Here is a 13,325-nt window from a genome sequence, read left to right on the forward strand (position 1 = left end):
GCTAAAATACCTTATGAGCCCTAGCAACAAATGTGTTGGTGTTGAACATGCTAAGGTACTAGCAAAGGGTCTTAACACTGTGGACATTTACACAATTTTAAAACTATTTATAAGTAAATTGAACTTGTCTTTATGGTTTTCTGGCAATGCTAATGTGGGACATAATAGTACAGTGTATAGACCAAATACTTTCAATCCCCCAACAAATCATTTAATTTCAGTTTATGAAAATTTTTGTGAGGTGGATTGCCATTGTTGTTTAAATTCACCTTGTGACATAAAACATTTCCACATGTCTAAGAATGACAGGGTATTGTTTTCCTATATTGTGGATGATACAAGCATTCAGGTTATGAAGCCCAATAATGGGGAAGGTTTGGTGATTTCTGATAGTATTTATTATGCTAGTGCAATGAATGACATTGTAATGCCAGACTCTTATCAAAAGATATCCCAAAATGAAATCGATGTGTTTTTTTTGAAAACTGATTCACTTTTAGAGGACATGTTGTTTCAAGGACAAATATCTAAGCAATAATATGATTGCACGATGAATGGCAGGGCTGCAATAGCTAGTATTTTTGGCATCCCAAAAATACATAAAAGTCTAACCAACCCCTCTCTACGACCAATCATTGATGCTACCCGTTCAAAAAATTTTTATGGCAAAGTTGCTGGATGATATTATTAAGGATGGTATAAATCATATCCCACATATATGTAAAGACTCATGGCATTTTTTACAATGATTGAATGAAACCCCTTTTAATTGTGAGGCCATTTTCATTACTATTGATGTAAATAACTTATTCTCAGTAATTCCACATGATATGGGATTAAACTGGTTTGAAGAACAGCGGAACAAATGGTCAGGCCTTTCAGCTGACAAGATAAATGCAATGATAGTTTTAATGGAAATTGCTCTAGCTAACAATTATTTGCATTTTGATAGACAATATTTTAAGCAAACTACTTTTGTGGCAATGGGGGCAGCTTGTGCTCCCATGTTTGCAAATTTTGTCATGGCTGAATGGGAAGATTGTTTTATCTTACGAGTGAGTTTAAAAAGTGTTGGTTTTTCTATACCAGATTCCTAGATTATATTTTTATACTGTATTATGGGTCGAAAGTGAGATTAGACTCCAGGAATTTTTGAGTTATATTAATGTGACTGTTGACTTTTTGAAATTTTCACATACTTTTAATGCAAGTAGGAGAGCATTACTAGATGCGAAAATAAGTAAGGATTCAACCCAGCGCAGATGATTTTGAAATGTATTTAGGAAGGCAACCTTTTCAAATTCATATCTTCACTGTACAAGTTGGCATCCCAAACCCCAGAAGAAAACAGTAGTCAAGGGGCAACTAGTTGGTCCATATGATAACCATATAATAAGTGTTTATCCATGAATGCAAGGCTTTAATAGACATGCTTCTCAAGAGAAGTTACCCCCCATGATTTTCTTAATGAAATCAAAAATGGGGGTTTAACTACGACAGATAGAGGGGTCTGTGTACCAATATTGGGTGGTACTTCAGTAAACATCAATGGTAATAATGGAAGTGATCATGTTAACACAGTCAATAACAATAGGCAGAAATGTATCACTGCCTTTATATTGGACAGATGTGCTATAGTCCAGTGTATTAATAAAAACTGGAAGGTATTTTTGAGTGGCAGTGACATAATGGATAAACTGGGAGAATAGCCACAGGTAGTGGTTAAGAGAGATAAGACTTTTAAAAATTATTTGGAATCCCACAGACCAATAAATAGTAGCTCAGTGACTCAAAAGTATGGGACATTTAAATGTGGATGTTCTTCACAGTGTTCAAACATATTAGTAGGAGATAACTTTTACATAAATGGAGTATTCCAAACATATTAGTAGGAGATAAATTTTGCATAAATGGAGTAAAGTTTACAATATATGGGCATTTATCATGTTACTTTAGAGGGGTGGTATATTTAACCCAATGCCAGCAGTGTGCTGCTTTTTATGTGGGAAAGACTTCCAGGAAGTTTAATGAATGGGTTTATGAACATTTATTGGACATTAAAAAAAGAAAAATACAAATGTCCTACTTAGACATATAGATCATTTTAACTAACATTATTTTAGGTTATTAGTAACTGAGCAAGTCAAGCAGGATCCTTGGGTATGGGTAGTAAAGGAATGTTTAGAAACCTGTGATTTTAAATGGCAAGTTAGATTGAATGTGATGAACCATCCTGGTCTAAATGATGCTTGCTCCATTAATTCAGTTTTAAAATTGAAACATTACACTGTTTCGAATTGTCCTTAATTGAAGTGTTGTTTCTATTGGTAGGTTTTCTACATGTGATTTATTTTAAAAGTATTTATTGTGATTGTTACTGGAATGACTTAAGTTTTGATGAAGTTCCAGATATTTTAGGAATGAAGGCGCTCAGTTTTTCAATAAAGTTTTTTGATTTTATTTCTGGCTGGTGTGTCAATACCTTACCACCACAGGTGTCTTATTTTTTAGTTTATTTCACCGTTTGGTTTCCCAGTTTGTGTGACATGACTGTTGTCCAAAAATTGCTGAACCTTTTCTGGGTATACTTACTGAAGTGGAAGGGATGTCAGGAATACAGGATATTAACAGATATGTTTGAAGTTTGTGGGGGATGGTTGGTAAATATTGGTTGTGGGGAACTGGCAAGATGTATTGCTTAAATTAATTTAATACAGAGGTGTTATGGGAATCAGTTCACCTGGGTGAGTAAAATATATTATCAGAAAGGTCCTCTAGGAATTCCAGAAGAGGGCTGGATAAACAAGTAGCTTTGTTTTCCCCCCAAATGAAGGTGCCCCGGCTGTGTTAGTCATAATTTTGAAAGAAAGAGCACGTAAGATACAGTTTGTCTGCCATACATAACTCAGTGCTCACAGGCGCTCTGACCAGTGTAGATATTATGATGGGCATTGTCAAAAACACATGGTGCTAAGTAATCTGTAACTCCAAACTTAGCGTGAAAAATGTGGGATCTTATGCTTATTAGACTATGCATTTACCATCAGTCACATTAGTTTGCAGATCTTAAACTTATTTTGTGAAGTAAATTTAAAAACAAAGACTACTTTATTTATGAAAGAGCTCAGGTACAGAGGAAAACAAATCATATTTTATAGCTCAATTGTCATTACACTTCTTACATATGCTGTTGCCATGTTCCATTTCTAAAACAAGGGATGTTTTACTTTCATTAAGTATAACAATCTGTATTAGCTAAGTATTTATTAAAGATTAAACCAGATTCCTTAATTTTGAAAAAATGCCATGCAAAACCAGCAGGTGTAAAAAAAAACAGTGATTATTGGAAAATTAGGTTGTTCTTTGTCATGGCCATTGGTCATTCTGTTATGCTTGTATCCATTATACCTTGTAGGACCGCAATGTTCACAGCCCTAATTTATAGTCTGATTAGGACACACAAGTAAAACTTATTCTGTAGTTGGCACCACCTCCCTCAGTGATACAAACTATGGAAAGAAAATGCCTTACTCAGTGAGTCATGCTACATATTTCAAGAGTGAGCCACTATTTTTTGTATATGCATGCTTTCATTTTCCATATTGATTCTTTACTATTTTTAAATGTCTCAAAGTGGTATCATGTGGTCTCTTTGCTGTAGACAGTGTCATTGTTTGTGCCTGATGTCTGCATGTTTCTCATTACAGTAGCATACACAGTGCAGTTTCCCCAAATGAACAAAACAGACTTCCAGGCACAGCTCTCAACTGTCCAGATTTTTACAGAATGTCCAGATTTTCGCCTCATATTTTTGGTCTGTTTCTCATAAAATGTATGTTTTTTCTGGCAAATCAGTGAGGTTTGAAATCAAAATGGAGTTTGTTTCCTTCAGAAAATGTACACTAACACAAATCCTGTTATTGTAGCAATTTTCTAACTTTATAAGAGCAATACTTAAAATCTGTCCCTAATTTTGGACCTTTGCTCCTCCGTTATTTTAGCCTTTGACTAGATTTCTTGCACTGAGAGGTTGACAGGTATGCTTCCAGGAAGTAAATAAATGAAAGTAAATACAGGGTCCTTTTTCATTCAGAACTTTCACCGTAATTCACTACACATCATGGATGGCATGTAAAACAATTCAACATTTTACTGAAATTGTAATGAAATCAGGTAACAATACAATTATTTTAGAAATTATATGAAACTGTACACAAAACATTACTGTTTAAAGATACCAAAATACTATAAACCTCACAGCTGTTGTGCACTGAATACATATAATGGCAGATTTACAAAAAATCAGGTCTCCAATCACTAGAATACAGGTCATTGCTGTTCCCATTTTTTCAGGTGTTCCTCAAGGAGCTGAAAGTTAACTCTGTGCTTCATCAGAAAGTGTCCATTAAAATGGAAGACTGGTATGTCATACTTGTACTTGTTATACCAGACAGAGTTCTCTGTCAGAGTGATATCCACCTCCTGCAACACAAACTGAGAACCACAAAGAAGAAAAATTAAAATAGAAATAAAAACAAATAAATGCCAAGACTATAAATAAACATCCACCTGAAAAAAATGCATATGCAAATCAATTATACCTGATTTACATGTTATTATATACAACACATTAAATGTAACTGTACAAGATTTAAAAAAAATGGATGTTACATAAATGGGCAAAAAATAGCAAACCAGTGATTTATTACCAGTTTAATTATATGAATGCTCATGCAATTCATGTTTTCAATACTGCACTGTGCTTCACTTTGCAATAATCAAGCAGTTTTGGTTTTGTACCAAATGAATGGAGGACAACTACAGTCATTCCCCTGCATAACTGGGAACCTTCCACAGACCCAGGCATTTACAGACCCATAAGTCTGACCAGCCTCATATGCAAAGTCATGGAAAGACGTATCATGGACCTAAACAACCAGGACATAGGTAACCTCCAAACACTGGACCCGTCTCAGTCTGGATTTGTTTAGGACAGGTCATGCTCAACCTGCTGGATTTTTTGAAAAGGTCACCAAAGCAATGGATGAAGGTAAAATGGTACATACCACATACTTCAACCTGGTCAAAGCTTTTGACTCAGGCATAGTAGAAAAGCTAAATAAACTGGGAATAAACCCCTATGTCACCCACTGGATTGGCAACTTGTTCACAGATAAGATGGAGGAAATCGAAATAGGGGAAATTACCTCCACAAAGAGACCAGTTGCCAGTGGAGTCTCCCACGGTTTTGTGCTGGTACCTCTCCTGTTTGGCATCTACTTTAATGAAATAAAAGTCAATTCTAAAGGGGTTTGGCTGACTAAATTTGCAGACGACTGCTAGGTAGGAGCAGTTATTGAATCCCCAAGTGACTTGGCCATCCTATAGGAAGGTTTGCCCCAAATAAATAACTGGTGCCAAAATCATGGACTAAAAGTAAATACAAAAAAAATAATAATAATACATTATTGTATCCTTTAGGAAGTCATCTACCCCAGGGAACTATCACATTGTCAAGATATACCCAGTTCAGGATTTGGGAATTTATGTGGACAGTGATCTAACTTGTGACCAACATGTGCCCACTGTTGTAAGAAAGTCCTATATTGCACAGCTTATAGACAAAGTAATGATTTCTAAATCTAGGGATGTCATTGTCTCCCTTTACTCTGCCCTCATTGGCTAGTCATTGAATATAGTGCCCCCTTTGGCATGTATCTGTCCAGACACATGCAACTCCTGGAATGCCCACTGAAATACCTTACTAAAAGGATATAAGGCCCAAACAACATATCATACATGGACCAACTCAAAGACCTGTCACTATAGTCAGTATCCTACAGACTGCTAAGAGGTGCTCTGTCTTTGGCATACAAGGCATTCCCTGTCCCAATACTGATGGATTTATTGCAAATCATCTAGTCAAATTTCATCAGAAATACTTGCTCTAGGGATACAAACCTCTTCTATAACATCAACAAAATGGTTTGGAGGGACAGTTATATCTTGCAGAGAATATCGCTGCTCTGGAACAGACTCCCTATCCACATAAAACAAAGTTCATCCCTGTCCATATTCAAGCACAACTTGGAACTATGAATTAGAAACAGAAGAGTTACGCCAGGACTGCTCCCTGTACTACTAATGGACAGAGGCATCTCTTAAATGCTTTATACCCTGCATAAATCCCATGAAATTATCTGTGGTATGATCCCAGTTATTCTCCTTAGGGACAGGTTAATTTGAGTACAAAAAGAGAAATTGGCTAGGCTTAAAATGGCCCACAAGTGCAGCTAGCCTAGTACTTACCTATGAACCTACAAAACTATGAGTGTAGTTAATTCTGGATTTAGCTATAGCTGGTGTGATCTGATCACTTGGGTGAAGTCTGAGTAATCAAACTAGTAAGCCAGCTGTGGGTAAACCATCATTACCCACACACAGTCATTGATCACTGTTATTATGCATGGTTATTACTAAAAAAGATTGCTTGATTGCTTACATTTTTAAATAATAGCATCACATCTCTTCAACTTTAAGTTGCAGTGCTTTTCGACCATTTATATTGCTGCTAGAGGTGTTAACTGAAATACATGTAAGTATCATAGCTCTCAACCAATGAGGGACAAATCTAAACAGAATCAGTGACAAATCCAGAATAAATCAGGACCGCTTTTAAAATATTGGCTTTATTAACTTGAAGCATTAACAGAATTAGAGAATATGAATGAATATACATTTCCTGAAGTAAAATAAGGGTTCAGCTCTTAAGTATTGTCATTATTTATTAAGTATAATTCACCACCGTTTGTCCAAAAGGCACCAGTGTTAAGAGGGATGAAGACAGACAGAGATAAAATCTGAAACAAAATCAGGGACATTTGAGAGGTATGGTAAGTACAAACTATCCAACATTAGTACTAAGACTAAGATACCTTGCAGGATAAAAGAAATATTCTAGTGAAACTATTATGGATATAGGTGAATTTGTTGAAAACAAATGGCGTAAATGCATTGTTTGTAGCAGTGTCAACAAAAATATCTATAATCTCTACACATGCCTCTCGTACTTCTCGGTTGACAGATACAAACCAAAGAAAGCAGAGCAATATTCTTACAAAAATACATAAAACAATTATAAGCAGCTTATGCCAGAAATAATAAAAAAAATATTTACTGGGTTATCATTAAAGTGAGGACAAAGAGGTAGGTCTTCAGAAACCTGTTGAAGAAAGTCATATAGGACCATTCCCCATATGCATTACAGAAGCAACTTCCAGAGCAGCAGAGACAGCTGTGCCCTATGAATTCCCAGCTCCATAGAGGCAGAGCACAAAACGTTAAACAGATAGCATGGAACAATTAACTCCTCCAGGTAAGAAGGATCGAAGTCAGACAAGGAATACAGATACTATGAAACTGGTGAGGAAGTCACTGCGTCCTCTAAGAAATGTCAGTAACAGGCTGATAATGGCATGCACCAGTAAGTAACCATGATGCAGAGTTTTGCACAAGCTATAAGAGGTCACTGCAACTCTCAGGAAGATAGGAGATGTTTTATTCTGGTAACATTCCTCACATGAAAGCAAGGGAACTTGACAGTGGCAAATACTTGATCCATGACTGTCAATCGATTATTGATGATAACACCTATATTATAGGTTCATAGGTTCATACTAGGCTATCTGCCCTAGGGCATTTATAAGCCTAGCCAGAGTGTGTTTGGCTTTCGCCACCCATTTTAAATTAATTTTGCTATGCCCTTTTCTGAGGTTAGTATACTGTGCCTCTGTCTAACAGTGACAAAGAAGTGATACCCGGGGTAAACCTATGATCTCCCATCCACTCATCAAGATTCCTCTTGAAGAGAGTCAATGAGGGACTCTGCCTAACCTGGACTGGGATTTTATTCCAGAGTGAAGGGAGCCTCTGGGTTATGAATCTGTCCCTCCAGCATGTCCTATTTATTTCAGTGCTGAGGTTCAAGTCTCTCGAGCGCGTAGCTCGATGGGATTTGGATTTTCTGAGGTGCAGCATGTCCATTAATTCTGGGTTGGACATGGCTTTATACGTCAGGCACAGATCACCTCTGAGCAGGCGGTATGCCACTAAGTAGAGCTGGAGTTTCTTTAACTGGGCATCATACGGCATCTGTTTGAGCCCTTTGATCCTCTTGGTGAGGTACTTTTGGGGTCTTTCCAGTTGCTGCAGGTGTCTGGTAAGGTACATCCCAAAAGGAGAACTGTACTCAATTATGGGCCTGATGAGGGATGAGTAAAGAGGCACGATGACCTCCCCTGATCTAGATGTGAATCCCTTCATGATTAGGTGGGCTATATAAAATGTTTTTCTAACCACTCTGGCCACGTGGTTTTCAAATGAGAGATTGCTATCAACTTGGGTCCCCAGGTCCCTAATTACTTCTTCCGTACTTAATGGATTACCACCTATGTGGTAATTTGTGGGCACTTTGTTTATGCCAAAGGGGATGACTATACACTTTTTGGCGTTTAGCTTGAGACCATGGCTCTGGCACCAGTTGTCTGTTTCTATAAGGCTCTTTTGGAGGATGCTTGTGTCGGCTGGAGAGTCGATTATGGTGCCCAGTTTGCAGTCATCTGCGAACTTGGTCAGCCACAGTCTTTCCGTGTTGGCCTGTACCTCCGAGAAATATATACCGAACAAGAGAGGTCCCAGGACTGAGCCTTGTGGGACACCACTTGTAACTGGTTTGGAGTCTGACATGGCTCCAGCAATTCTAACCATGTGGGTTCTGTCCTTGAGCCAGTTTGCAACCCATCTAGTGACATAGGGGTTTATATTTAAGCTGGTGAGCTTATCTATAATGCCCGAGTGGGGTACTGTATTGAAGGCTTTTGCGAGGTCCAGGTAGGCTGTGTGGACCACCTTCCCCTCGTCAATGGCCTTGGTGACTGTTTCAAAGAAATCGACCAGGTTTAAGAGGCAGGATCTGCCCTTAACAAAGCCGAACTGGGTAGGATCCAGTGTCTGTAGGTCCCCAATATCTTTATTTATGAGGTGCATGTTGATCCTTTCCATAGCTTTGCAGACCAAGCTAGTCAGGCTTATGGGGCGATAGTTTCCAGGATCTGTTGAGGCACCACCTTTGTGGAGAGGGACCACTGTTGCTGTGCGCCACTCTTTGGGTACATATCCTGTAGTAAGGCTGAGATTGAACAGTAGTTTTATGTTTGGGTTTAGCTCTTCTTGGAGTTCATGTAGGACGCAGCTCGGGACACCGTCTGGTCCCACTGATGCTGTGTTTTTTGCTTTGGAGAGGGTGGCTCTTACCTGAGCATCTGAGATGTCAGGGGGCAGCACTCTGCTGGGATAGATATTTGCCCTTTTGGTGGGGAGGGGGGGGGAGTTTGCGCTGAACCTGTCAGCTAGGATGTTGGCAAGGTCTGTGGTTTCAGTGTATTTTTTGTCATTTTGGACTAATTCTGAGCATATCTGGGAATTCCCACCCAGGTTCCTAACATAACTAAAGAAAGCCTTGTGATTATCCTTAGTGTCCTGTGCAATTTTTCTCTCAAAGCTGGCCTTAGACGATTTTATGACTGCCTGCAGTTTTTTGCTAATACTGATCAGAGATGCCTTCCCTTTTTGGGATTTTGCTCTATCATGTAGTAGCTTCCTCCTTCTATTGTATAGTTTGTTTATGGCTGGGTCCACCAGACAGGACATCTGCCTTTGGAGGATTGGGTCTTGGTTTTATTTGGGATTGCATGATCCATGCATTCCTGAAGGTGTTCATAGAATGCATTTATAAAGGATTCTGTGGTCTGGGCCGTATTTTCCACAGGCCCGGGGGCTTTGAAGGATTCCACCTCGGTTTTGAGGAGTGTGAAATTTGCTTTAGAGAAGTTTTTCACTGTGGTTTTCTGGGCAGGAGGTGGGGTTGGGATATGAATATCCAGAGAGATTAGTTTATGGTCTGATCTTACCAGTGAGGGATACACTTCTGGTCTGGAGCATAGAGTCCCCATGTTGGTGATGATCAGGTCTAGTATGTTTTCCCCTCTTGTGGGAGTGGTAACAAGTTGTTCCATAGCATTTGAGTTTATAAATTCTAGGAACCTTTGGGCTAGGGTGTTGGAGCTAGAGTAATGCTCCCAGTCTATGTTTGGGTAGTTGAAGTCGCCCAATATAATGGTGTTTGGAGAGACCTTCATATTTTCCAGTGTTCTCAGGAAGGCCGAGTGGGGTTCCTGGGTTTGGGAGGGTGGTCTGTAGCAGGCTATAAACTGGAAGGCAGGGTCATACCAGCCTGGGCTACATGCTCAGAGAGCTCCTCTATATCTCTTTTCATGTAGTCCAGGGAGGTACATCTCAGGTCATTCACACCAGCATAGACAATGACTGAGTCATATTTGTACTTGCCTTGGAGTGACCTGAGTGCTTGTGTTATGTGGTGGATCCTAGCACCCGACAGGCAGCTCACCGTGACCTTCTCCTTGTTCAGCCTGGTGAGCTGACGATAGAGTCACCTATTACAAGTGTATCAGGTGTGTTGTTTAGCCTTAAGGGCTGTGACTGTTTGGCACACTGGCTTTGTGAGCTATGTGTTGTACATGTTTTGTTTTGGGGTAGCGGTTGCTTGGGTGTCTGCTTTGGACGTCTCTGCTGCTTAGGCGGATTTTTATTTAGAGCCTCCGAGTATGTTTTTGTGTGTTTATGTGTTTGGTTTGCTGTCGTGGTAGGTCTATGTGAGACTGGAATTGTAGTGAGTGTGGTTTCCTTCTCCTCCTGACTGGTTACGCCAGTACTGAGTTGAGAGAGCTTAGCTTCCAGTTTGGCTATATGGTTGCATCTCTCACATGTGTTGGAATTTGCTGGGAGGAGGAGAGGGTTGTCTGTGTACATGAGGCAGTTGTAACATTGCCTCAAGATTCCCAGATTCACCAGCTGGACCGGAGAAGAGATTGACAACTGACCTTTGGACATGCTGGAATAGTATTGGGAATTCCTTTATAATTGAAAAAAAAGGGCCAATGGGGAACAAGGTACTCAAGGGGAGTTTGTGAGGTGTAGTGCTTCTAATTTTTTAGTGCTGACTTAGTGAGCAAGTGCCAGGTAACTTAAATGCAATGTGTTACAGGTAACTTAAATGCAAAAACGACAAACAGTAACTTTCTTTCAAGTGAAACAAGGAAATAATTACAGTAAGTAATGCAGATATCACTAGGGATCCACAGAAGCGCTGAAAAGCTGCGTTTTAGGTGGAATTAGCGTTTCAGGGAAATAACAAGCAAACAAACAATAAGCATACAAACAAAGCTAGATTCAGCAGGCCTGGATCTAGTCTATACTACAGCAAACAAGGTGTACCAATTTCAGTAAGAAACAGTTTTAAAACAAACTCCAGCTTACTGAAAATGGTAAAGCAGAGAAATTTAACTTCGACTTTGACTTTATTATAAAACTTATGCCCTAAGCTCTTGCACAAAAGAATGAAGCAAATATAAATATAGCAATGATGTCAAGTTAATAATTATTGTACATATAAAAGATTGTTCAAATTGCAGGTCCTCTGAAATAAAATACAGAAATTAAGTACACTGACAAGTTAAGCAATACTAAGAAGTAAGCAGGCACTCTAGCCCTTTTATTACAACAAAGAGAAGATTAGTCTTTCATAATATGTTTAAAAACATATGAGCCCCATAAAAGTGAGCACAGCTTCTCATATTACATGTAATGCAAGCATTGATAAGGACAAGTCAGATTTTTAAAGGTTCTCTAATAAAGTTTTCTTGATTTGCTGAAATGAATATGAGCCATACAAAGGCAGGCATAGCCTCTCATACTACATGGGATACAAACAGGTTAATAAAAGTCTGTCGATAGCCTCATAAAACAGGCATTTTGAATGATGAGACTGTAAACCACACTATTAAATGGACTTGATGAAGTTCAAGTGAAAGTGTTTTCTTAAATGTGGTTTTATAGTGGTTGCTCATTGTGTGTTATCATGCTTGAATTCTCATTTTTTAGGTTTGTTAAAAATAAAAAAATAAAAACCTTTCAACTAAGAACAAGGTTCCACAGGCTGATGAAATAGTCAACCCTCGGTGGTCCTTCAGCAATATTCAGATTATGGACTAATCTCTAAGCTTTGAGAATGGTCTTTCCATCTCCTAAATTTTCCACCAGTAAGCTCCCATGGACCCTCTCATCATTATCTGTAACTGCCTTTAAATAACTGACTGTTGAATGTAACAAGAACACTTACCCATTTACCTACTTAACTGAACAAGTTACCCCAGGACTGCTCCCTGTACTACTATTTGAAACTTCAATAAGGCATCTTTATTCCTTCTGTAGGGTGGGCATCAGAGAGAGAGAAGGAGAGCAAGAGAGACAGAATACAGTCTCCTAGATCTGCTAGCTAAAGTGATTTTATCTGGACTAATTCTTTGTACTCTGCTTCTCAATAGTCCTGTCACCCTCTGAGTCACAGGTGGGATAACAGACCTGACTTAAACTTTTTAGATTGCCTTTATTTTCTACTTCATGTTTTTTTTTTTGTAATAAGAAACATCTTTATTAAATTATCACTTATGACATAGGCAATCATACATTTATATAAGTGAAAACAAACTATATTGACAAAAATCTTAGTTGCAAACATACATCATAAACCATACTGACAAAACTTTAGTTCGAAACATTATATATCACTCATAATCTACCCAATCATTGTCAGTCAAAATTACATAGCTCAATTAAATCCTGCCTTCTTTTAAACCTCATTCTTTCCCTGTATGTATTGTTCCCACAATTCCCATTTTTTTGTCTATGGGATATGTGCCTACCCTTTTCTTCTCCTTTTGGCTTTTTCCCAGTTAGGGGTTGCCACAGTGGAACAACGGTCTGCAGAATGACTGGCAGTGGAGTTTTACAGTATTGAGTTGCCAGCCCAGTGCCCAACCTTCCACAGAAGGCACACACACACACACACCTAGGGCCAATTTAGAGTGACCAATCCACCTACAGCATGTCTTTGGGTTGTGGGAGGAAACTGGAGCACCTGGAGGAAACCCACACGATAGTAGGGAGGACATGCAGACTCTTGCTGCTACCCTTTTCTAAAGATCCCAATTCCAGTTATTTTATCCATGTTACTATAGTCACTACTATAGCACAGTTGGCGTACACTTTGATTTCCATTTTATAGTAATGTTTTTTTTTTTGGCAGCCACCATAATTAGACTCAGGAAGGCCTTACAAAGTCTAGGCAATTCCAATTCTGTATCACAGATCAGAAAAATAATTTCCATAGATACCCCGATATCTCTGAT

General features: G+C 38.7%; 1 protein-coding gene across 1 annotated transcript in view; it reads right to left on the minus strand.

The window, feature by feature from the left end:
* Window positions 1-3,085: 3,085 nt before the first annotated feature.
* CCHR2.PART0H5orf63 (chromosome chr2.part0 C5orf63 homolog) overlaps window positions 3,086-13,325 on the minus strand; it is a 188,989-nt gene continuing 178,749 nt past the window's right edge. The window contains exon 4 of the mRNA XM_044060793.1: window positions 3,086-4,494. Within this exon, the coding sequence (XP_043916728.1) occupies window positions 4,330-4,494 (165 nt within the window). The 3' untranslated portion in view covers window positions 3,086-4,329. The remainder of the gene's footprint in view (window positions 4,495-13,325) is intronic.

Source organism: Protopterus annectens, chromosome 2.part0 (assembly GCF_019279795.1).
Source record: "Protopterus annectens isolate FY-2018-M chromosome 2.part0, PAN1.0, whole genome shotgun sequence".
Classification (NCBI taxonomy): Eukaryota; Metazoa; Chordata; order Ceratodontiformes; family Protopteridae; genus Protopterus; species Protopterus annectens.